The sequence below is a fragment of the Agelaius phoeniceus genome, chromosome 12 (genome assembly GCF_051311805.1).
Source record: "Agelaius phoeniceus isolate bAgePho1 chromosome 12, bAgePho1.hap1, whole genome shotgun sequence".
Classification (NCBI taxonomy): domain Eukaryota; kingdom Metazoa; phylum Chordata; class Aves; order Passeriformes; family Icteridae; genus Agelaius; species Agelaius phoeniceus.
Window position 1 is genome coordinate 20414423 of NC_135276.1, and position 25468 is coordinate 20439890.

The 25468-nt window shown below is 45.5% G+C and overlaps 1 protein-coding gene across 1 annotated transcript in view; it reads left to right on the forward strand.

Annotated features, from left to right (window-relative positions):
* The first annotated feature begins 246 nt into the window (after positions 1–246).
* The window catches only part of BANP (BTG3 associated nuclear protein), a 115941-nt gene continuing 90719 nt past the window's right edge, over positions 247–25468 (forward strand). Inside the window, exons 1-4 of the mRNA XM_054640759.2 lie at positions 247–377; positions 11349–11490; positions 12313–12407; positions 13595–13794. Coding sequence (XP_054496734.1) covers positions 11421–11490; positions 12313–12407; positions 13595–13794 — 365 coding nt within the window. The 5' untranslated portion in view covers positions 247–377; positions 11349–11420. The remainder of the gene's footprint in view (positions 378–11348; positions 11491–12312; positions 12408–13594; positions 13795–25468) is intronic.

Consider the following 25468-nt stretch of genomic DNA (forward strand, 5'->3'; position numbering starts at 1 on the left):
GAGGTGGCACTCGGTGCTCTGGGTGGGGACAAGGTGGGGATTGATCACAGGTGGGACTCGGTGATCCCGGAGCTCTCTCCCACCCTCAGTGACCCTGTGATTCCGTGACTCCCTGACTACACTTCCCGTCAGGCTCCGCGCCACCCCGCGCGTACTACAGGTCCCGGCGTGCTCCTGCGGGGGCGCGCGCGCTGCCCTCTGGGACTCGTAGTCCGGTCCCCGCTGCGGCGCCTCGGCGGGGAAGGGCGGGGGCATCGCGCGCACGGGCGCGGCGCGTGCGCGGCGCGGGGCCCCGGGCCGGATCTCTCGCGAGGAAGGACGCCATTATCGCAGCCGCCGCACAAAACACCACGAGAACTCGGCGCCCGCCTCACACGGTAACGCGGCGCCCCGCGGGCGGGAGCCTCCGCTACGCGGCCACCCCCCGGCCGCCCGCACGGCCCCGCACGGGGACACCGAGCACACACCGCGCACCCTCGGCGCTCCCCGGGCCGCGAGCCGGCGGGGAGGGAGCGGCCGAGGCGGGGGGGCCGCGCGCCCCCCTCCGCCTCCCCCCATCGCTCTCATGGGGGTCGCCCGTGGCTCGATATCGGGGAGCAAATCCTCCCGGTGAGGGCGCTGAGGCCCCGGCACGGGGTGCCCGGAGAAGCTGGGGCTGCCCCTGGATCCCTGGCAGTGCCCAAGGCCAGGCTGGACAGGGTTCGCAGCAGCCTGGGATGGTGGAAGGTGTCCGTGCCATGGCAGGGCTGGAACGGGATCGGCTTTGAGGTCCCTTCCACCCAAAGGTTTGGCTCTTCCCGCTCCGCTCCGGGGCTCACCCCTTGCCGGGCTCCCCAGTGCTGGGCTCGGTGTCCACTGTCCCCCCGGGATGTGTTTGGGGCTGTGGTGCAGCAGGGTCCGGGCACAGCCCCGTGTGTGCTCATTCAGTGCCTGGCAGGGTTGGTGTTTTGTGTCCTCTTCATGCCAGCCAGCTGTTTGACATTGAGTGCTTTCCATGCGATCTTGAGCCGGAATTCTGCCCTGTGCGGGTGCTGAGGCTCTGGCACAGCTTTCCCTGGAGCTGCCCCTGGATCCCTGGCAGTGCCCAAGGCCAGGCTGGACAGGGCTCGCAGCAGCCGGGGATGTTGGAAGGTGTCCCTGCCATGGCATGGGTGGAACGAGATGAGCTTTAAAGTCCCTTCCCACCCAAACTATTCCAGGATTCTCTGAACACACTCGGTATCCCGATACCCTTATTTGCAATTCAAGTGTTGACTCCTTTTTCTCTCCCCCACCCGCCCCCCCCCCCCCCCCCCGTTTTTTTTTTTGTTTTATTTTTAAATCCATCCACAGTGGCAAGTTGTGTACTTCACCAAATATAGTCATTTTATCCTGCTATGGCACAGATAGTTTATGGATCAGTTTATTTTTGGAGCTCTCCAGGGAAGACTTTTTGAAGTAAACAAGGGTTATTAGCAACTGAGAGATTGCTTTGGTGGAAGCAGCTTTAAAGTGGTATTTTGGAGTGATTTTTGGTACTTTCTTTCCTTCTGTATGAGGTTATCTGAGGTGTGGTGCCCTATAGATACCAAGATACCAAGAGGCAAACCTGATATTTTTATAACTTTAAATATTTCAACCAAGATTTTAAAATATCAAACAAAAAAGTGTCAGAATTTCATAGTAGTGGCTCTTGAACCAGAGGGTTTTCTCGGTTAGGAAGTTTTTGTATATATATTTATATATATATTAAGTAGTTGTTTATGGAAATGCAGCAGCATAACAAGACTTTGATTCTGAAACTGAGCAAATTTTCCCATCAATAAATGGAAGTAGTTCCCTTTTCAGTAATAGATGTTAGGAAGAAAGATTAATTAATTTACTGACAGAATAAAAAGATAGAGGTTGGTTTTGGGAAACATCCCATCTTCTCCAGAGGCCACAAACATTTTAGAACTTTGTTTTTTCAATTTATCATCTCTCCTACAGCTGGCTTTTCTGTCTGAGTCACCCAGCCATGTGAAAGTTGTGTGGTTCCAGAGCAGGTGTTAATTAAGGTTCCTTTAAAGAACTAATTGATTAATAACATCCAGAGTCATTTAATAAAACCATTAAGGGCCTGGTGCTAATTAGCAATGCTCACAGCTGCAGCTTCCAGAGGCACCTGCTCCAAGAAATAAGTTTGGAAAAGGGCTCCTTTCCTGCCTCTGCTGCTTTTACCATCCTTTCTCTGCAATTTTGGGCAATCAGGTGAGGAAAACGAGTTTTAGTCACAGCTCAGAGCTGCTGATTGTGGATTTCCCTTGGCTTGGGAAGGAGCTGGGGTGTCCCAAGGGATTCACACCCAGGGAATTCCAGGGAGAGGCTCCTGTTTGCCAGGACTTGAGTTTGCCTCTGGTTTTCTCTTGAGCTTCCCCCTCATCCTGGAAAGCTTTGTAGGTGCAGGAACAACACACAGCTTTATTGTGCCAGAATTCCAGGGTTTTCCTTCATTGTGTCAGAATTCCAGGGTTTTCCTTCATTGTGTCAGAATTCCAGGGTTTTCATCTCTTTCCTTGGAATTGGAGTTGCTGGGATTGAGCCACTAGTAGGAGGGGACAGAGCAAAGCCAGGTTGGATTTAGAGCCACAAAATGTCTTTGTATGCAGAACTTTGCTAATAAAATTTTGGTCACAGGTTGATTTCCTTTAGATTGAAACTCCATATTTGGTTATTGACAGATGAAATAACCTGATTTTTTTTCTTATCCATATCATTGAGAGGCTAATCACCTTTTTTTTTTCTTTCCCAAGTAAAATAAAAGGAATAAAATGTCTTCACAGTCACATAAACCACTTGTTTCCTTGCAGGTTTAGGTTTTTAAAGGTGCTGGAAAATAGTGAATTTTGCAACCAGTTAGACTGAAAAACATACAAAAGGTTTAACTTCATCACACCCTTGGTATGTGGGACTTGAAATAAAATAATTTGTGGTGGTGTCTGTTGAACAGAATCATTTGATGTTGCTTCCTGTTTGTAACCCCTGACTTTAGAGCACTTCAGTGAAGAATATATTCAGTTCAAACCTCTGAAAATCTGAGTTTTACCATGGAGAAGAATGGAGGGAATTGATGGCAGTGGGGAGTTCCCATCTCTGCTCCTCAGGTATAGACAGACCAACCTGATCTTCTCTAGCACCCCCTGAACTGAAACTCTGGGGAGCTTAAAGCTGAATTTAGCTGGGAATTTTCACTACAGGGAGGGCAGCTGCCAAGCCAGGATCAGGCGGTGTAAATGAAAATTCAAAATTTGGAGGCAGGATGGGCGGTTGGGCTGTGCTCAGGGACCAGCAGGGACAGGAGCAGAGGGAACAGGCTCAGGGTGGACATCAGCAGGAATTTCCCCATGGAAAGGGGGGTCAGGGATTGGAGCTGCCCAGGGATGGTTGCAGTGCCCATCCCTGGAGGTGTCCCAGCAATTCCTGAGGTGGCACTCGGTGCTCTGGGCTGGGGACAAGGTGGGCATGGGGCACAGAGTGAACTCCACCATCCCAGAGCTCTTTTTCACCCTCAATAATCCTATGAAAATAACTCAGATTTTGAAAAACTGCTCAATTCGTGTTCTCCTACTGAAATGATGCTCTTCATTATTTTTTTTTGGCAAGAATTTGAACCTCCTGCTATCTCTCTGTTATACAGCAGTGCAAGGTCTGGTTTGGCAGCTGGAAAGGTTTTTTTCCTTGATGCCTGCAGCAGGAAAATCCATTAGAAGACTTTGGAGTGAGCAGGTTGTATTTGATGTTGGCTTTCCTGCGTTTTTGTAGTAGCAGCAGCCTGTGCCAACACTGGGGGCTGTTCTTGTCTCCTTTGGAATTGCTGGATCAGAAACATTTTCCAGTGTATTGAGGACTAGCAGTGCACATGTTAGGAAAAAACGAGAAAAAACTATAAATTATTATTACTATTATTCTCTCTTGTTGCTAAAGGTAAGCTGGCAGGCCAAGAGAGAATGGCCCTAGAGAAGAGGGATAAGTGGGATATTGGGAATGAATTCCTCCCTGTGGGTGGGGAGCCCTGGCACGGATTCCCAGGGAATTGTGGCTGTCCCTGGGTCCCTGGAAGGTGGATGAAGCTAATCCTGGAAGTTTGAATTTCCTGGAATAATGGAATACCCTGAGCTGGAAGGACCCATAGGGTTCCTCCAGTCCAGGCCATCCCCAAATCCCCACCCTGGGCATCCCTGGCAGCGCTGTCCAACCTCTCCTGCAGCTCTGGCAGTGCCCAGCAGCCTCAGGGGGAAGAACCTTCCCCTGATCTCCACCTAAACCTGCCCTGGGAGTCCTTACAGGATTTTTGGAGCTGTTCCCAATTAAAATCCTCCATCTAGTGGCTGAAACCAAGAAAACAACGGGACGGGATTTGCTGTCTGGGCAGGTCTGCTCTCCCATTTGCTGCTTTTCAGCGAACTCTTACAAATTGTGCCTGGTGTGAATGATCCCTGTCGGGAATAATCCCCCCGGGATCCGGAATTCCAGCCCCTGCCTTCAGGCCTGCAGTCTGCAGGCATTTAGAGCTCCTCGCCCGGGGGTGGCCGCTGAGTTCAGCGGGATTAAAGGGCTGTAAATTGAATTCAGGCTCTGAGAGTGTGTGCGGGCACCTGAGAGCAGAGCTGGGCCACGTGTGGACATTTCCTGCCCAGCTCCTGGGGAATAATCCCAGCCGGGCTGTGCAGGGGGGTTTGTACAAGATCCACAGGGAATTGGGGCTGGAATTCCTGCTCCCTGTGACCACCCACGGCCATTCCTGGGCCTGGGAGGACACCGGGGAGCAGGGAAGGCATTCCTGGGTTATTTGTTGGGTGTTGGGTTAGGATTGGTGCCAGGCTTAGAAGAGTTGGGAAAAGACATCCAAGCAAAACAGGGCTTTGTACCAGGTGGAACAAAAAAAAAAAACCTAAAAAGCAAATATTTCTGAAGGCAAAACAATAAACCAAAAGTAATAATGGGAGCTTTCGTGGTAATTCTTGAGAATTTCTGCCTCCCTGGGAGGTTTTCTACTCCACAGCTTCCAGCTTCTTTTTTCCTGGAGCAACCATTTCCTTTTTTTGGTTGCTAGCTGAATTTTACCACTTGCACTGGAGTCCATCACCATGTTACCTCTGTGAGTGATATTTCTTTGATATATCCATCTCCAGAATGTTGTGGCTGGTGTCCTGATTTTCCCAGATAGGGAATATTTCTGTCATATTTTTTTGGGAAAACAGACATTTTTCCTGATCTTTGGCTGAATCAAATCTGCTTGTCTACTATTACACTCATTTTTAAGCTGTTAAACTGAAATGTTTGTGTGGTTTCACTATGAAATTTAATTGAAACACAATGTTTTTCCTTGCCTTTTAAGGTGGATTGAGGATAAGGGTGACAGCCAAACAGATGCTAAGAAAAATTATTCTCGTTTGTACTTTCGGGTAGTAAGAAGGAAGTGTAAATCTGATCTCTTCCTCCTAAAAATGAGTTTTAATTCACATTGAGATGGGCTGCAGAGAGCTGGGGCTCAGAGGAGGCTCTTGGATTTATGGTGCTTTGAGCCCTGCATGCTCTTAAATTGTTGCTTTTTATTGTGTTCCATTTGCACTGGTGTGGCTTTTTTGGGAATTGGGGATTGGTGCAGGAAGGTTCCGTTCCAGCTGCCAACCAAGGTGATTTTATCATGGAGGAAAAGCCAGGCTCTGGGTTAGAGAATTGCTGCAAGTCACAGAGAGACTGAAATGAGAATTGTTGTGTCCTGAGCTTTGTAGCTCCTGGGAATAACTTCATGTGTGGAATTACCCTAACATTCCTTGGAGCTGCTCCAGAGGTTGTTCCCCAGGACCCTCCAGGGGGGTCCCAGCTGTGCCAGGGGTTTGGGGTCTCCAGAGGGGGATTCTTGTTCCTGGAGACCTTCCCAGGGCCAGTCCTGTCCTGTTCTTGGGCTGCTGCTTTGCTGGGATCCTGTCCTTTGCTTCCCAGGTGCAGTTAGAGGGGATCATTCCATGCCCAGAGACAGCTCAGTGCCCCTCTGGGCTATTTCCCTGCAGGGATGAGACCTCAGGGATTTAAATAAAAACCAAATTAATGAGTATTTTGTCCTCTGCATCTTCCCTGGAGAGCGTGGATGATGTTTATACCATAATCCCTGCACAGTTTGAGGTCATTCCTCTGCTCCTGGAGATCAGCCCTGGCCTGTGCTGGCTTCATTCCTGTCACTGAGCTGGGCTTTGTGTTCACCTGCTGTGGAAAACCTTGGGAAATCTCACTAAATCAGAGTTTTTGCAGGATAAGGACCTTTGGCTTAGAAAATGGGCTCAATTAATGAATTAAATTCATTTGAGGGGAATGGTTTTCCATGGACAGGGACAGATGGGATGTGGGGAAGGAATGAGGGTGCTGAGGCCCTGGGGTGATTTCCCAGAGCAGCTGGGGCTGCCCCTGGATCCCTAGCATGGGGTAGTGGGAGGTGTCCCTGGGCTGGAATGGGATGAGCCTCAATGCCCCTTCTCACCCCACCAATTCCATGATTCCAAGTGTGGTTGGATACAGATTTTTGGAACAGAAATTCCATTTTTGAGCAATGCCTTTAATCGATAAGAGGGAAGAGTGGAATGAAGAAGAGGAAGAACATTTGAGGCTCTGGGGCTGGGCAGAGGGAAATGGCATTTCCCAGCTTTTCCCACACAAGCAGCAGCAACATTTGCCACAGTGCAAGTTGGAATCTGAGGGATGATTTTCATTTATCAATAGCACTGGGAAATGTCCAAGAGAGCTCAGCTGCTCCAGCCAGAGTAGTGCAATTCCACACTCCAAGCAGAGCTTTGGAATGTGTTTGGGTTTTTTAAAAGATGATGTTTACCCTTGCTAATTAATATGAGAGAAGGTTTCTGGTTTGTGCATGTTCTCCTGTGTTAACAAGGCATTGGATGGGTTTGATTATCCACTTTGGAATGCTGCCCCGTGACCAGGGAAAGCCATCAGATATTTCAGTAAATAGCTTTGTTTACAAGGGACTGCTCAGAAGAATTATTCAGAATTAATGTTTTAAAATAGATTAATTAAATTACATTAAACTTGTGTGTGGAAAAGCTAATCTGGAATTCAGGTGAATTTAATTTAGTTGCTTACAAATATTAATTTACTTAATTAAACAAAGGCTGATTGAATTCTGTGTTAAGTGTATCAATTCTGAGTAAGAGTATTGGCAGAGATATTTAATGTAATTTATCTAATCAGCTTTAAATTTATATCTTTAGTTGTCTGTGATGAGTTTTTTTTTTTTGAGTACTACAGTTCTGGAGCCACTTCCAAGCAAGTGCTTATGGGGATACTCAGGGCTTTTTGCTCCCATTTTTAAGGGAAAATGAGATGATTTTTAGTTGTAGTTTCATTTATCCAGCAGGTGTCTGCTGGGATTATTGAATCAGAGGAACAAAGTGGGCTCTGGCCTGGGGTGGGGAAAGGTGGGGTAGTGGAAGAGCTGCTCTGGTAATGGGCTGTAGGAGCTCTGAGGGGTTAAAATGTTTGGGGAACCTGGGATTTCCCAGAATTGGTTATTGAGGGTGGAAGGAGCTCTGGGATCAGCTGTGCCCCATGCCCACCTTGTCCCCACCCAGAGCACCGAGTGCCACCTCAGGAATTGCTGGGACACCTCCAGGGATGGGCACTGCAACCCTCCCTGGGCAGCTCCAATCCCTGACCCCCCTTTCCATGGGGAAATTCCTGCTGATGTCCGACCTGAGCCTGCCCTGGCCCAGCCTGAGGCCGTTCCCTCTGCTCCTGTCCCTGTTCCCTGTCCCCTCCTGGCAGGAGCTGTGCAGAGCCAGGAGGGCCCCCTGAGCCTCCTTTGCTCCAGGCTGAGCCCCCTCAGCTCCCTCAGGATTCTCCATTCCCTTCCCAGCTCCCTCAGGATCCTCCTGAGCCCTTTCCCAGCTCCCTCAGGATCCTCCTGAGCCCCTTCCCAGCTCCCTCAGGATCCTCCTGAGCCCCTTCCCAGCTCCCTCAGGATCCTCCTGAGCCCCTTCCCAGCTCCCTCAGGATTCTCCAGCCCCTTCCCAGCTCCCTCAGGATTCTCCATTCCCTTCCCAGCTCCCTCAGGATTCTCCGTTCCCTTTCCCAGCTCCCTCAGGATTCTCCAGCCCCTTCCCCGCTCCCTCAGGATTCTCCATTCCCCTTCCCAACTCCCTCAGGATTCTCCATTCCCTTTCCCAGCTCCCTCAGGATTCTCCAGCCCCTTCCCAGCTCTCTCAGGATTCTCCATTCCCTTCCCAGCTCCCTCAGGATTCTCCATTCCCTTTCCAGCTCCCTCAGGATTCTCCATTCCCTTCCCAGCTCTCTCAGGATTCTCCAGCCCCTTCCCAGCTCCCTCAGGATCCTCCATTCCCTTCCCAGCTCCATTTCCCTCCCTGGACACACTCCAGCCCCTCAGTGTCTGTTCTGGAGGAGCCCAAACCTGACCACAGCCCAGGTGTGGCCTCAGCCATGCCCAGCACAGGGGACAGTCCCTGCCCTGGGGCTGTGGCCATGCCAGGTGCCAGTGGCCTCTGGCACACCTGGGCTCCTGTTCAGCCCCAGTCCCTTCCCAGCTTTCCAGCCTGGAGTTCCAGGGGTTGTTGTGACCCAAGGGCCCTGTGGAACCTCGTGGATTCAGGCTGGCCCCTTTGGAGGCACCCAAGGAATTGGGAGTGGAGCGGGGAGGAAATCCCTCCAGGACACACCATAACCTGTTCCACACTTTTAGAGTTGGAGGAGCCCCTGAAATTCTCTGAGAGAATCCAGAAGTGCAGCATAGATCCACCAAAAGCCCTGGGCTGGAATTGGTGTGAGCCTGGCTGGCCAGGAACTCCTTTCATGGAATATTTTCCACTGCCTGGTAGAACCTTCCTCCCCATCCCCTCTCCCAGACAGGGGCAAAGTGACCATAAAATATTCCTGTGTTGATCCAACTTCCATGTGCTGCTTGGGGAGGAGAAGTGGGCACGTTCCTTGGCCCTGCTGTGGTTTATCCCCAGCTTCCTGGCTTTCTGTTAATATTTCTTTTTTATAACTGAAAATTTGTTCCTGGGAATAGTTCAGCACTGGTGGCCCGATGCCAATGTACATACACTTAATTTAGATTTAATGGGGACTAGAGGTTCAGACAGAAGGTGGAAAAAAAGGGGGAATATAGAGGAAATTTCAAGAAAAAGAGTGTTTTACGTGAGGAAAACTGGTAAATACTTCACTGAGTAAAGTACATGGAAACCATAATGGCAAAGTTACTCTGAATTTGTTGACTGAAGCTTTTGGAAGCTGATAAACTCCTCTAACTCTCATCCTGTTGAATTTGATCAGGCTTTTCCCCTTGGCTCTAAAGCAAGGTCATACCACCAGTAAAATTTACTGTTAGAAATGGAAATGGTGAAACTGGGAGAGGGACTCTTTATTCAAGGTGTGAGAACTGCAGTGGCTGCAGCTTCCTTGGACTTTCCTAATCCTAATTCATTTATTTGTTATTTTGTTTGTATTTATTTGTTTCCCCCTTTATGTTTTGATCCAGGATGGCAGCAGAAGGGAATTTTGTCCTGGCTTTGAAAAGGCAGAATTGTGGTTGATTTCTTCCAAGTTGTGTCTGACTTAGTGAGATTGGAATAAAATTCATTTAAATTGAAGTAAATACTGATGTTGTGAACACACATTTCTCTGTGTGTGCTGTAGCTGCTCTGCCAGCTGTAGGTTGGTGGTTGTGCCCTTCTTTAAAGGCTCTGGGACAGAATATTTGGGTATCCCTGAGGTGAAGTTGAGCATTTCAGCCTGTGTCCTGTCAGAGGTGGACAATGGGTGTTGGAAACACGAAATAATTCAAAGAAAAATTGAATTTAGTGATTTTTAAATTTAAGTTTGAAGGCATTGAGTTGTCTATGCAGGGCCAGGAGTTGGATGATCCATGTGGGTCCCTTCAACCTCAGGATTTTTTGTGCTAGATATGTGAAGTATTAAAGTGGATTTATACATTTATTACAATTTAATTGCAACACAATTATTGCAGTTCCTTCAGAGGAGAAATCTGTTGCTCTGAGTGGTTTCAATGCAATACGTGCAGCATCAGTGAGTCCTGTAATAACCAAGTGAGTTACAGTGACTCCTGCAAATAAGAAGCTTTTAAACAGTTCTAATTTGTTCTAATTTGGCCTTTTTTGGTGCTTGCAGTGGTGGATGTGTCCCCTGAAGCCGAGGCAGGGCTCTCCTGGTGCAGGCCATGTGTGACAGGATGGATCAGCTCAGCTGCTTTGTTCTGCTCAGCCTGGCTGGGCACCAGCACTTCTCAGAAATGGCAAATTTCCCTTGCCAAAATGGCATCCACGAGCACGGAAGGACTGCCAGGGTTTTTGGGCTTGCTGCCACACTCTGTGCTGGCCCAAAACTCTTTCACCATGAGCAGAATTTCAAGTGACTCAGTGCTGGCAGTGCTGGTATTTTGGGTAAACAGTTGGGAGATGTGGGGAGGCCTCCTCAGAATCCTTCTCTAGGTTTTGTTGCTCTCCTAAAAATTTATCCTCTCCACGTCTGGCCTGATGGATTTCTTGGGCTCAAGTGGGAGAGGAAAATCGTTGTACATAGTTGGATTTGATTCCATGTCCGTGTTAATGGATGAATTATCATTTCCATCAGTAAATCTCCATTTATCTCTTCAGTGTTTATTACTCTAGGTTAAAAGAGGAAAAAAAAAAATCCACTGATCTCTTGGTATTTGTTGTCTAGCCCTTTGTAAAATGGGAGAAAGCACAGCTAGGAGAGATTGCAGCGATTTTATTTCAATTTTACAGGTTGAAGGTTTCTCTTAAAACACTAATAAATAACCTGGACTGAGAATTCCAGGGCAGCAAGGCTGAGAAATATTTTGACTTTAAAATCAGGACCATATCCTGAAAAAGGTTTCATCAGAACTGAGCTGTAGAAAAACCAGGCAAGTTCATCCTGAAGAAAAAAGTCAAGTTTTACTTTAGTTGTAACAAGGTGTGAGGAAACTCCTGGTTCTCACTGAGTTTAGGAAGATTTTAGAGGCCTGTTAAGACTCAGAATTTGCAGTTCTTGCAAACCTGGTGTGGATGGGAGCTTTGGGAGCTTTGAGAGTGTGAACCTGAAAGTTCTCCCTATCCCTGGGAATGTGCAACGAAGAGCAAGGAAAGCTTCAGCTCCTGCCTCAGCCCTGGGGCAGGGAGGTTCCTCCTGCAGGAGCTGAACCGTGGATGCCACTGGAAAATCCCTTTGGAGCTTGGTCATTTCTCTGAATTTTTGATAAAAGGAGAATGAACAGCTGCAGGTGTTGATGCTGCCTGAGCTGTTTCACAAACATTAACCCTGTCCTTGCTGCTGTTTTGCAGGAGTGCATGCCTGGGCCAGCTCTGCCCTGGGGAGCTGCAGTGGTGCCTGAGGGGTTTTGCTGCAGGTTCTGAATGATGTCAGAGCAGGATTTGGCTGATGTGGTTCAGATTGCTGTGGAGGACCTGACTCCTGATAATCCAGGTAGGAAGAGATTTCCAGCAGTGCCCATGAACTGGAAGTCACTGCTGAGCTATTCTTTAAAATACCAACCAGGGTTTTATTCCAAAAGGTGCTTTTGAAGCCCATGTCCCATGATTTCCAGAGCTTCACTGTGTATCTCCAAACCCTTTTGATCAGATTATTTTATTTATTTCACTTTTCTCTTAAAGGCTTTATTGCCTGTTTGGTTTTTTTTGTGGAGGGGTAGACTAACCCCCAAAACAATGAAATATTCCTGCAGTCTTGTTTTTCTCCATGGTTTAGGCTTTTCCTCCAATGGGAACTGTTCCCCATCCATTAGGAATTGTTTTAGGTGTAAGACACTTTGTCTCATCCATTATTAAAATTCTTTGGACAGTCAAATAGAAAAACACTTCTGAAAGCAAATATTTGGATATCACTTGCTCAGAAATTGACTTCCTGAGTGAAAATCTATTGAGATGTTGGTCCTCTGTGGCTATTGCAAGTAAGAGCAGTAATGGAAATGAGAGACGCAGGCCAAAAAATTGCTTTTCTGATACAAAATGAAAAAGTCACTCAGAAATGGTCCCAAAGAGTTGGAGGAGAAACTGAGACCTGCCAGTCCTTCAAAAGTCTTTGCTTGGTAGAGGAACTCAAACCTGGTCCCATCACCACTGTCAGAGATTTGAGAGAACCCCCAAGCAAGTGTCAAAGAGCACATTAAATATCTTCATTAAATGTACAGGCTTTTGTTTTCTCCACTTACTGTATTTTTAATTTGAGCTTTGTCCTCTCAGGCTCTAAACTCTGGCAATACAAAAAAACTTCTTGTTTCCTTTGCAGTTGTGCTGGAGAACCATGAAGTGGCAGATGATGATGTGGAGCCTGCCCTGAAACGTCAGAGGATAGAAATCAACTGCCAGGATCCCTCTATTAAGGTTATTTCATGTCCTTCCCTGGGTTTCAGTTTAATGCCAATTCAGTTTAGGGGAAGTTATTACAAGAATGTAAAATAAACTGTTTATACTTAATACTGGAATTATTCTGCTATACACTTGTGCATTTTTAGGCACAAATTTAAAAATCTGGATAATTGTCTAATTTTTGCAGTGTAGAATTAGTACCAAGAATTTCAGATGTAATGTAAAATATCACCAGAATTAATTGCCCCAAAACTTCAGTACTGGGACATTTTTTGATAAATTAAATTGACCAAAAAGAGATGAACTTGAGGATGTATTTGTGTTACAATTTGTAGATACTTTCAGCATGTTTGAAGTTATTATTTGAAGCTCACAGCATTATCCTGATAGATAATTCACATTTAATTCTGGCTCAGGAGCTCAGGAGTCACCCTGCTGTGATTTAGGGTTGGTTTTTGCCCTGGAGTGTGAGTACCTGATGAGTATTTCAGTGCCACAGGCACTGTCCTGTGTAATTCTGTATTTTTGGGGCGATCCCAGGAGCTGGAGCTGTGTGAGGGAGGAGTTTGGGGAGCTCAGTGACTGCAGGGCCACAAGATGGCACAGCTGCTGTTTGCAAAGCACACAGAGTGCAGCTCTTCCCTCCAATGGCCTGTTTTCCCAGGAGAACCCAAGTGGAATATGTTTTCTTTTCAAAAAGATTGCTTAGCAAAACAGATTTTATTTATTTGCTTTTCTTGATTTGTTGTTCAGCAGGAAGCTGAAGTGAGTGGCATTAATTGTCTCCAAGATTTTTTGTGTTGATACAATTTCCACTGCAATTTATCTGTTTGGGCAGGAAAAAAACTTACTAACTTTATCCAGGAGGATGCATCCAGAGATTTATAATCCTTTTGTTTTCACATGTGGGCTGCAAGGCTTTGGCAAGTCATTAGAAACGATTTTGCAGCGGATGAAATCATCCTGACAAAGTGCTTAGGTGAAAATGGCTTTGGCTGGGCTGCTTTTGGCTCCCAAATAAAGATCTGGAAGAATGTGAGCCTGCTGAAACGCTCCTGGATGTCATCAGGGGTGGATTTTGTCACTAGACAGGCTGTGAGTTCCTTTAGGATCGCTTCCCAGTCACGTTTGTCTGGAGCTTCCTCGGGAGTGGGGATGAGGCGGGAGCGTTCTCAATGCGGGTTCTTCTCCTCCCTCCGCAGTCGTTCCTGTACTCCATCAACCAGACCATATGCCTGAGGCTGGACAGCATCGAGGCCAAGCTGCTGGCCCTGGAGGCCACCTGCAAGTCCCTGGAGGAGAAGCTGGACCTGGTCATGAACAAGCAGCACAGCCCCATCCAGGTGCCCATGGTGGCCGGGTCCCCGCTGGGCGCCACCCAGACCTGCAATAAAGTCCGATGGTAAGGACACAGCACTGCCCAGTGCCCTAAAAACCCCCAAATCCAGGAGCTGGACATTCCTGCTCCCTGTGCAGCTGGCAAGAGGCTGCTGGTGGAGGTAGAGTTTCATTTATCTTCTTGAAGGTAATTTTTGTAGCAGTTTTGGGATGTTACTCAGAAGCAGATGCTGGTCCAGGGACAGTTTGCAGCTCTTCCCACATTTCATCCTGACTTAAACCAGACTCCTTCATCCATCCCCTGGAAGAGCCTCAGCAGCTCTTTCAGACAGGTTTTTGAGACTTGCTCTGCTTTTATTTATAGCTGTTTTGACTTAATGAGTTCATCATCATTCTAATTGCTTCTCATTTTACTTCTCCTCACCAGAAGTACAATGGACTGTGTTTTATGAACTTGTTTGCAAAAGAATCCTGCTAGAAAAATATCTCTGCTTTTTTTGGAGTTAGAAGCTGGAGGTGGAAAGTCTGTTGAACAATCTAATGCACTTTGCTGAAAGATCAGGCTTGACCTGCAGTCCCTTTGTGTCTCACTCCCCTAATGTGGTTTTAAGTACTTAAATCTTGATGTGTCTGTCATCTTATCATCGAGGTGATCCCAGCCAGAGAAATCTGCTTAACAAAAGACTCTTTTCTCCAACACTTCTTCCTCCTTTTTCATTTTTTTATAGCTGGAAAACACTTCATACTGCTCTGAATAACTACTTTTTACTCTCCATTACAAAGGTGTGCAGGCATTTAATTTTTCTTTTAAGCAGGTGCTGTGCCTGCTTTTCCCTCTGCTTTTGAGGGCTTCATACACGGAAAAGATCACTTACAGCTGAGCTGTGTAATAACAGACACAAAGTACATGCAGTAAGGACTTGGATCACAGAGGGAGCAACCAGAGTTTTACACCAGGGCTTTTGCTAAATACTCTTTTCTCAATAATTGTTTCTTCAAGAGCCTTCTTGAAATCTTGGCTGAATGTTTTGTCGTTAATTTAGAGATCTCCAAGTTCTTGTGCACGAGCTGTGGTTTGTGCAAAAGAGGCTTCAGAAACCTTTTCAGGAACCCACAGCCCCTTTGGGACCCTATTAATTCATGCTCAGTGAATGCTTTCCTCTGTAAATTGTACTATTTTGAGTTTCTGAAGGAATTTGTCAGACTTGAGCTGCTTGGTTTGGTTTGGTTTGTTTTTAAATCTCTGCAACCATCAGAAATCTGTCCTGGCTGTTGATTGTACTTCATCTTTTGGTTTGGGTTACAGATTTTTGCTGACAGCTCCTCAGCCAGTCTGACACCATCATTTAGATAAAAGTTTTGAAGAAAACAGGAATCTCTGCCCCAAATATTTGTTGCTGTTGGTCTGGAGTTGCACATTATCAGAGGTGTGATGCCAGGAGAGCACTGAGGGCTTTTTGTGCTGGAGCTGACTGTGGCCTGTGGGACTCGAGAGAAAATAGGGCTGGATGTGTTGAATTTGGCACTGGGGACACTCCATTTGCACAGGGACAGAATGTTTCCCTGAATTCCCTGTCTTTCATCCATAAATCCCTTTATCACTTGTTGATTGTTTCCAATTAAAGGCTGTTCCATTGTACCAGCTCTGTATCCTTCCCTCTTCCCCATCCATCACAGAAGGCAGAGCTTCCCATAAGTTTGGGGTAGGGATTTTCAGATTCTCCACAGGAATAGGATTCTCCAGCCTCCTTCTCCTCCTCCTGCCACCAAACTCACGCTGGGTTTGCTGCTGTAACAAAAAGTTGTGGTTGTTAAAAGCTGTCAGGGAAGATGGTGCTGCACTGCCAGGAGAGCAGCTCTTGGGAAAAAATGGGAATAAATCCAGTAAATTCAGGATCCTGGCTGAGAATTTGGCCTGTGGGAATCCATGAGCTGGAGGTGCTGGTGGGTGGGGGCTGGCCTTGATTCTGCCCCTCAGGTGAGACCCCACCTGCAGAGCTGCCCCAGCACAGCAGGGACCTGGAGCTGCTGGACAGGGCCCAGAGGATGGAGGATGAGCAGAGGATGGAGCAGAAAGGCTGGCAGAGGTGGGATTGTTCACCTGGACAGGAGAAGCTTTGGGGTGACCTCAATGTGGCCTTCCAGGACCTGAAAGAGCTGCAGGAAAGATGGGGAAGGAGTTTGGACACGAGTTGGAGGGACAGGACCCAGGGAATGGCTCCCACTGCCAGAGGGCAGGGCTGGGTGGGAGATTGGGAAGGAATTGTTCCCTGGGAGGGTGGGAGAGAGAAGCTGTGGCTGCCCCTGTGCAGGCACTGAGTTTGTGGTGATTGGAGTGGGGCTGGCCCAGCCCATCCCTAACTGGGCACAGTGTGAGGAGCAGGAGAGCAGCACTGACAGCAATGAGCCATGGAGTGCCCAGGGGTGCTGGGCAACCACCAGGGAGCAGAGGGCACCCAGGGGCAGGGCATGAACAGAGGGCACCCAGGGGCAGGACATGAATGTGAGGGAGCAGAGGGCACACAGGGGCAGGACATGAATTTGAGGGCACACAGGTGCAGGGCATGAACATCAGGGAACAGAGGGCACCCAGGGGCAGGGCATGAATGTGAGGGAGCAGAGGGCACACAGGTGCAGGACATGAACATCAGGGAACAGAGGGCACACAGGAGCAGGGCATGAACAGGAGGGAGCAGAGGGCACACAGGAGTAGGGCATGAATATGAGGGTACCCAGGGGCAGGGCATGAATGTGAGGGCACCCAGGGGCAGGGCGTGAATTTGAGGGAGCAGAGGGCACACAGGGGCAGGACATGAATTTGAGGGCACACAGGTGCAGGATATGAACATCAGGGAACAGAGGGCACTCAGGGGCAGGGCATGAATGTGAGGGAACAGAGGGCACCTAGGGCAGGGCATGAATTTGAGAGGCACACAGGAGCAGGGCATGAACATCAGGGAGCAGAGGGCACACAGGAGCAGGGCATGAACAGAGGGATGAACAGAGGGCACCCAGGGGCAGGGCATGAATGTGAGGGAACAGAGGGCACACAGGTGCAGGGCATGAACAGGAGGGAGCAGAGGGCACACAGGAGCAGGGCATGAATGTGAGGGCACCCAGGGGCAGGGCGTGAATTTGAGGGAGCAGAGGGCACACAGGAGTAGGGCATGAATTTGAGGGGCACACAGGTGCAGGGCATGAATGTGAGGGAGCAGAGGGCACACAGAAGCAGGGCATGAATTTGAGGGCACACAGGGACAGGGCATGAACATCAGGGAGCAGAGGGCACACAGGAGCAGGGCATGAACGGGGCGAGCAGAGGGCACACAAGAGTAGGGCATGAATTTGAGGGCACACAAGTGCAGGGCATGAATTTGAGGGCACACAAGTGCAGGGCATGAACATCAGGGAACAGAGGGCACACAGGAGCAGGGCATGAATGTGAGGGCACACAAGTGCAGGGCATGAACATCAGGGGGGATAAGAGGCTGGGCTGGAGGACAGGAGGAGCAGCTGCTGCAGCCTTCTGAGGTGGCAGGGTTGTTACTCTGTGGGGACAGGCACCTGAAGCCTTCTGGTGAGGAATGGTGTTACTGTGGATGGGGAATGCTTCAAGCTTTCTGGAATTGTGTGCTGCTACTCTGTATGTCATCAAATTTTAGAATTTTGTTTGGAATCACAAGATTTTTAAAGACTACAGAAGAAGTGGAAGTAAAATTTGGATGTTTTTGAGTAAAATAATTTGGTGAAGTGAAATTTCAGTTTAGGGGGTGAGAATTTGAATTGTTTTCCATAATTTTGTGGATTGGGCCACAAAATTGTTGCTTTTCCACATCATGGTATGTGCTGTGGCACCCCTGGAAGTGCCCAAGGCCAGGCTGGAGGTGTTCAGATGTAAATGGAGAAAATCCAGAGGTAAATGGAGCTCAGGTGTTTTCCTGGACCTATTTTTTTTTTTTTGCTACAGTTAAAAAACAGACCACAAGCATCTGGTTCTGTTCCATATGTATTTGTGGGTAATTGACAACAAGTATAGAGATAAAAACATTTCTTTTTTTTGTCTTTAATGAGAGTGGGACAGTAGTAAATGGAACTGTAGATTAATTGCACTCAATTAATGAGCCAAAATCCATCCTGGTGTCCTTGAACAAAACTCGTTGGGGGTTGAACATTGGCTAATTAATGTGGCTAATTAATCCTCAGATGCAGTTTTGTACCAGATGGGATGTTTGAATTTGCTGTGTGTTTTTGTAGGTGTGGATCGTTGAAATGTTTGCTTTACCATTGAATTTAATCAGCAGAACAATTGAATTGAATTTGGAGAACAGGACTTGTCCACCCACTTTGAAATTTGCCATTTGGCAGAGCCCCACATCCCCCAAATTCCAGAGCTGTGTTTCTGCTCATTGTTTCCTTGTTTATAAGTGGGTTTGGGGTCAAATAATGCAAACTTGAGAGCTGAGATGATCTTAAATGAGGTTGTAAAGCAGAGGATGTGGTGTGGAATGAATTGTAGGGGGACTGTTCTAGATTTAGCAAAAATACTTTTGCTTCTCCATAAAACCTTTAGGAAAACAAACAAACCTAAAGAAATATAATCAAGGTATTGGTGTATAAACCCTAAAATAGCCAGAATTCTATTTTTTAAATTTATATATATCGATATATTTATTCTTTCTGTGAGTTACAAACCCCTTGGCCAATCTAATTGCGTTTTTATCAGGAGGATTTTTACTGATTATAATAAACTATCCCACTATGCTAATCCAGACTTTTGGAAGAAATAATAATTCCTCAGCCCTTATCAGTGAGCAGTGGCTGCTGAGTCTCTTCCCTGTGTTCACTGCAGTTGATATTATAACTCATTAGGGGATGTAAACCACTTTATATCCTTTTATTTCACTCAGTGATAAATAAATTAACATTGGGAACCTTCAGGATTTTTGCTGGTTTTAACTCAATTTAAGAGCTAATTGTTCCTTCTTGGAATTGCTTCTGAAGACCCTGAATTTGCAGGAAGATTTTAATTGATTTATTTGGCAACAAAGCATGGATTGAGGAGCAGAGGATCAGGCAGGGTGAAGGGTTTCTTTTCAAGGTGCAGGTCCATGAATCAGCCTGGAAAAACATTTCCCTGGCAGCAGATTCAGCCCTGGAGACAGCCCACAGTGCCTGGGGCTGAGAGGGGAGTCAGGTACAGAGTCAGGAATTTGGGATGAGCTCTCAGGGTTTGATTTGGAGAAGCTTTGGAGTTGCCCAGGTTTGCAGGAAATTCTGCAGCAATCCAGGTTTATTTCTCCTTTATTTATCCTTGGCCTTTCCTGGGGCCCCACCCAGCAGCAAATGTGCAAAAAGTGAATTTTGGGAGGCTTGGACAGGACCACAGCTGGACTTTTGTCCTTGTTTGGATGGAGGAATTCCCAACCTTTCCCTGTCTGTCAGCAGGCTCTGCCACGGGAGCAAATGTTTATTTGGAATTCCATAAATAATTACCAACAATTCTTTAGAATATTTGGGTTCTGGGATTCTCCCAGGTGGAATTCTGTTTTCCTGGAGGATTGAGGAGGAAGGGGCTGCAGGAGAATGGCACAATTGTCTGGGGTCTGTTCTCTCCACGCTCATTTTGGTTCCACTCCCTGTGGGGAAACAGAGTCAATATTGACAATGAGAAAATCATCATTAACACTTCGTGAATTAAAAAATCCTGTTTGGAACCACAAGATTTTTAAAGACTACAGAAGAAGTGGAAGTAAAATTTGGATATTTTTGAGTAAAATAATTTGGTGAAGTGAAATTTCAGTTTAGGGGGTGAGAATTTGAATGGTTTTTCATAATTTTGTGGATTGGGCCACAAAATTGTTGCTTTTCCAGCCTTTGGAGTCCCCTTTTTTCGGTTCTGATAAAGAGATCAAGGAGTTTCCACACATCATTTGTGTATGAACGCTCTGTTTTCAGGTTGAGTTTGTGAATTGTGTTTTGTGTGGTTTTGTACATGAGGGAAGTCAGTGTCTGTCACCATCGTGCCAGCACTGAGCAGTTGCAGCCTGCAGGAATTGTTGTGCCTTGGGATATGTGGTGAAAACCCCAAATTCCTTCTTGAGGTGTAGTAGAGAAGTTTCTCTGAAAATTACAGTTCTGTCCTGCACTCAAAAATGGAGTTTATAAACAGAACAAATGAAATAAGGCATTATTAGATTATCTGTCAGCTCCTTTTTCTTTATCCAGAGTTCTGTTGTTTCTTTGGCAGTGGAATGGAAAAAAAAACCAAAAAAACCTCCCAAAACTTGACATCTTTAATTCCCTTTAATTCCTTGGAAAACCCAACAGTGCTTTCCAAAATCTCCTAATTTGTCACAAAACGTGTCAGCCTCAACCTCTTGAGGTTTAATTTTATTTTGCCTTTTTGGCCACGTGGATTTCATGGAGAAGATTTCTGTGATCTGTTTGATTTATCAGCAACACCAGTTGATTATTGAAAACGAGTTGATTATTGAAAATAAGGGCTGGGATTTTTGTGAATTCCAAATTCCCCCAGGATTAGGAGGAAGTGGCCTCTTGCATTAATCAGCTCCCCCAGCAGAGTTCTTGTGGAATTTCACATTCCAGGAGTGTTGGATATTGGGGAGCCAAGGGCCCAGGATTTGTTGATAAATTGGAGGCAGTGTCTGACTTGCAGCATTTCAGGGGAAAGGTCATTTATGGGCTGAAACCAAGGATTTACCAGCATCCCTTCAGCTGATTTCAGCAATTCCTGCATGGAGGGGGTGGAATTCATTTATACAACTTCTCAGACTGACCAAGATTTGAACTGTGGATTCCTTCTCCCCACTGCAGCTTCTCTAAAGTTAATGGTTTCTGATGAAATATCATTTCTGAGAGTCCAATAATTCAACTGAGAGCTGAGCAAGTAGCAGCTGATGATTTAGGGCTGAGAAAAGGATGGAAAAAGTGTGGTTTGGATCTTTTTAATTGCACTGGTGCTGTTTCAAATGTGCCTGTCAGGCTTAAACCACCAAAATGAACTTTTAAAAAGAGGTGGTTTTGAATTCTTCAAGAGAATTTGCACTGAAAATCAGATTTTAGGTGATAAAGCTCAGGTTTCAGATGTGTTACTGGGTTTGATATTTTACTTTTTTTGCTAGGAAATTGGGCATTTTCCCTGTTAACTTAGCTCAGGATAAATGTGAAGCCCTTTAATTTGGGAGGTTTGCAGGATTGCTGTTCACTCTTAGCCACATGTGGATAACAGTTGATTTATTGCCACTCAGCTGAAACACTTGCTTTGGGTCAGAGACCTCAGGGAATCCTTTTGGTTCTATTTAATTCTATTTTATTCTATTTAAAATCAACATCCTTTCATTGTAAGGGTGTCTGGGAAGGGAAAAAAAGAGGAATACATGGGAATCAAACAGGATTTGGATTTAGACACAGATTAGGGGGACATTTGCCACTTTAATTACTGTCTAAGAACATTTAAAAATCAATTATAACCTATTAAAATGTGGGTTAAGCTGGCCAAATCCCAGCGATGAGATGAATTCCTGGGAAGGCAGAACATTGAATTCCATGGCTCCATGAGCACAGCCAGGAGTGTTATTATTGTTATTATTATTGAATATATAACACTAAATATGTTCATAATATTAATATTACTATATAAGAATATATAAGATATTATAATATATATGTTATATATTATTATTATTCCAAGAATAAATGGAAAGGAGCAGGAAGTGGGATTTGGTTCAGGCCTTTGTAGGGCTCATCTTTGCTTTCTGCCCAAAGAAACAATTAAAAAATTATTATATTTAATAAAAGTAGGCAGGCTTTTACCTCATGGATGTTGTAAAATGGGAAAATGTTCAGTGAAACTCTACAAATCTTTATCAGTGTGAAGCAGAGCACTGGGTTGTGAAAGTCTGTGTTACACACAATATATTTAATTTATTGAGCAGACCATAAACAGAAGGGGGCAGAAAAGCCTTATTTATCCTTTTGGGTTCCAGCCTGGCAGAATTTAAATATTTTGAATGGTGCAGACACTGGGAATTTGAAAATTCAGCAGTAAAAGCAGACCCTGGAAACTTTTCCTGTAGGTTGGGGAGTTAATTCTGCCAGTGCCAGAAAAGAAATGAAGAGGAGAGCAGGTAATCAATTAGTGATTAAAGGGACAAGGTTTGGAAAGAACAGATATTTAGGTGGTGTCCCAGGATAATTTGTGTACCAGTTGAGAGCAGTTTAAAGCAGTAATTTTGTTTTTAAAAATTGTGAAAACTGCCAGTCTTGCTTTGAGCAAATCATAGAATAATTGAAATTTAGAGTCATTTCAAACACTCGAGTTTGAGAAGTAAATAATTTATTTCTTTCAGTGGGTTTGCAGGGCCCCAGTTTTACTTGAAGCAGGATGGGAAGGAGCAATAGAAGGATTCCCAAGGATGAACCACCCCTAAAGGTTGGAATTGCTGATCCTGGAGGTCTTTCCCACCCTTTGTGGCTCCAGAACCTCTCCCAGATCTCGCTGAGGTTGGAGCCCCTGATCCATCTGCTGTCCTTGGCAGCAGCTGCCCCTTAACTGCTGCATTTCCACCCCTAAAAACCCCTAAAAACCCTTGGAATGTCTTTTCCCCCCTTTTTTTTTAGGAACTGTACATTTTTGCATATCTTGAGCTCCATCTCTTTGTTCCATGAGCGGGAAATCTGCTCCCAATAACTCCTGAAATTGTGTTTTTCATACCAAGGGAAGAGCAGGATTTCTTTAGGGTGCCCTCAGGGGATCTGGAAATTTGAGATTTAATCCCTAATTTCATTCCAAGCATCCTTGGAATGGCTGGACAATGTCTGTGGTGGTGGCAAGGGCACGGAGCTGGCTGGGAACTTGGAAAAGCAGAATTACCTGGTGGGAGTTATTTACAAACTCCCAGAAAGAGCTCAGGGGTGTTTACAGGAACCTGATAATTGTATTTATTTGTTACCTGGTGATCACTGAGGCTTCATTTCCTGTAATTAATATCTTGAAATCCAATTTATAGCACTGCCTCCTCCACCCCCAAGATTTGAGTGCTTAAATCTAAATTGAATTTAGTGCTTACATCAGACTTCTACTGATACCAGAATTTGTCAGAACATCAGGAAAACCATCTCAAAGTAACTAATTGTATAATGAAGGATTCCAGATCTTTCTCCTGATTCAAACTGTGTTTTCTAAACATGCAGAATTTCTATTTTAATCAATAATTTCACTCCTGGAACTTGCTGGGGGTCAGGGCAGCTGCCTCATTTCCCACTGAGCACAATCTCCACGTGCTGCAGTGCTGCTCCTTATCTGCCTCAGGAAGTTAAGGCTCAAAGAAGGGTAATAACTGTAAATTTCTTCCCAGACTGGCTGAAAACAAGATATCTCTGCTGTTGTATTTTTATGAGTACATTTATCTTCAAAAAGGGTGGTATTGACCTGCTGGTTATGGCATGACCTGGCCTTTTCTTGGCCATAATCAAAAGTAGAAGACTGATAATTAATGTAATTTCTAGCACTTTTCAATCCTGGTTATGTCACACGTTTGCCTGGTTGGGTATTTCCCCCCCTGTTTATTTCCCTCCCTGTTTATTTCCATTTTTCCTTTTAGAAAATATTTTTAAAAGCTTTTTTTCCCATTTTTATTTTTTAAAAAAATGATATATTTTCTCTTTATTCCTTTTTTATTATATATTTTTTCTCATTTTTCTTGGGTTTTTTTTCTTGCTTTTTTCTTATTTTTCCTAATTTTGTGTACTTCTTAAAAGCAAAGTGTTCCTTGTCCCTGTGTCACCACACTTAATTTTTACAGTTTCAGCTGTGTTCCAAATAAGAGATTTTAAAATTTTGTTGTATTTTTTTAAACCAAGATCTAAAATAATTTGTGTCCCCATCGAGGTGGTGGAAAATCCCTGGAGGAGCAAGCCTGGCTTGGGAACAGGAGGGTTTGAGTTGATGAACTCCTTGGAAATGGGTGTTGTCATTTTGGAGTTGGGTTCTCCAGGTGGGTTTAGCTTTTCTCAGAGCACAATAATCCCCAGGAGAGTTTAACAGCTTTAAAAATGGGATTAAAATTAAATTTAAAAAAAAATTAATTTAATCTTAAAGCCAGTAATTGATGTTCTCCTGCCTCCAGCCAACCAGAGGCTCCTCTGTAGGTAAAGATAGATTTTGTAACTTGGAAAATCTCTGATTTGTACTGAGCTGAGTTGAAAATCCAACACTGACTGTGTTTAAATTGTTTGGATAAAGCAGCATTTGCTTTCTCTTTTATTATAAATTGCTCCCAGGTCTCTCAGCTCTCAGCTCCAGGAGTTTTTGCAGCCCTGCCTGCTGGACTTTGGCCTGACCTGTTCCAGGGCTGTTCCTGGGGTCTTTGCTCTGGGGCACGTCCAGAATCCAAAGAGAACTTTCAATCCTCAGCTCTCTGAAAATGATGGAGGCCACTGCTGCTTTTTTGGCAGTTGCCTGTGCCTGGACCATGAATTTGGGGCTTGAAATTGGAATTGTTGAGGTGCCTGTGCACAGTGTGCTTGTTGACAGGTTTGTTCATTTTGGAGCATCAACCCAAAGCCATTTCATGGATTCTGTGCCAGTTGGTGGCTTTGCTGCAGATCCTGGGTGGGTTTTCTCTCTTCTTTTTGGATAGGGATCCTTAACTCTGTCAGCAGCAGGCAAAGGAAGCAGGTGGCCATCAGGAGGAAGGAGCATTGGGACATTATCTGCCTAAATAATGATGAAAAGATCTAAAAAGGGGCTGTTGTTAAGGATGAACATGAGTGTTAGTGCAAGATAAACTAGGGATAAAATAAGGAAAACAGCACATTGTACAAAAATGTTTGTTATATTTAGATTTTCTCCCTGCTAGAGATAATTGTGATATTCCTCCACACATGAACTGTACATTTAAATTTTAATTTAAACTGGGAAATAGCAAAGTTCAAGGGCTCTTTTCCAGCCTGGCTTTCCCTTAGGCTGCAGAGTTTTCCAGCAGGAATTCCAGCTCCTCTTCCCATTAACGCTTCTCCATGAGCTGATCCATGGGAGTGAGGACAAAGGGAAGAACCTGCCTGAAAATCTCACTCCAAGTCATTTTCAGTTTTTTAGAGAAACACTTTTGATCCCCATGCAAGAGAGAAATGTCAGTTCATTCCTTCTGCCTGATTTTTCTCTCTCTCCAAATGGAAAGCTCAGCTGGGAAGAGGAGAGGATGGTCCTGGCATTGCCAAAAGTTCTTTTCTGTCTCTGGCTGCACTCTGGGTGATTGGCAGGTTATTGGCAATGGGACCCCAGCCTTTAAGATGAATGATCAGATCTGACTCACACATTTTCCATACTGAAAATGACCTTTGCCAGCAATTTCCTTATGCAAAATATAGACTGGCCTTTTCTATTAAAAAAAAAAAAAATCAAAGGCTAAATATGCAGTCATTAGTTGGTATGTTTATTTTTTAGGAATATTTTCACCTGTAATTTGACAGGTTATTCAGTAAACTGCATTAAAAAATTCCCAAATATCTGCAGGTTGCATGCATTTAAATTTTTTTAGAGAGTTGTGTCCAAGAAGAGGCAAATTGCTGCTCCAGTCTCTCCAAGTCCTAATGCTTGTGGGGAAATGAATATGTGAGCACAAATGGAAACTTCTGGGGCTGTGCAGTCACTCTGGGTTTGTGAAACTCCCCCTGACCCCTGGAATATTTTCCTTCCATCTTCCCCCTGAGTACTG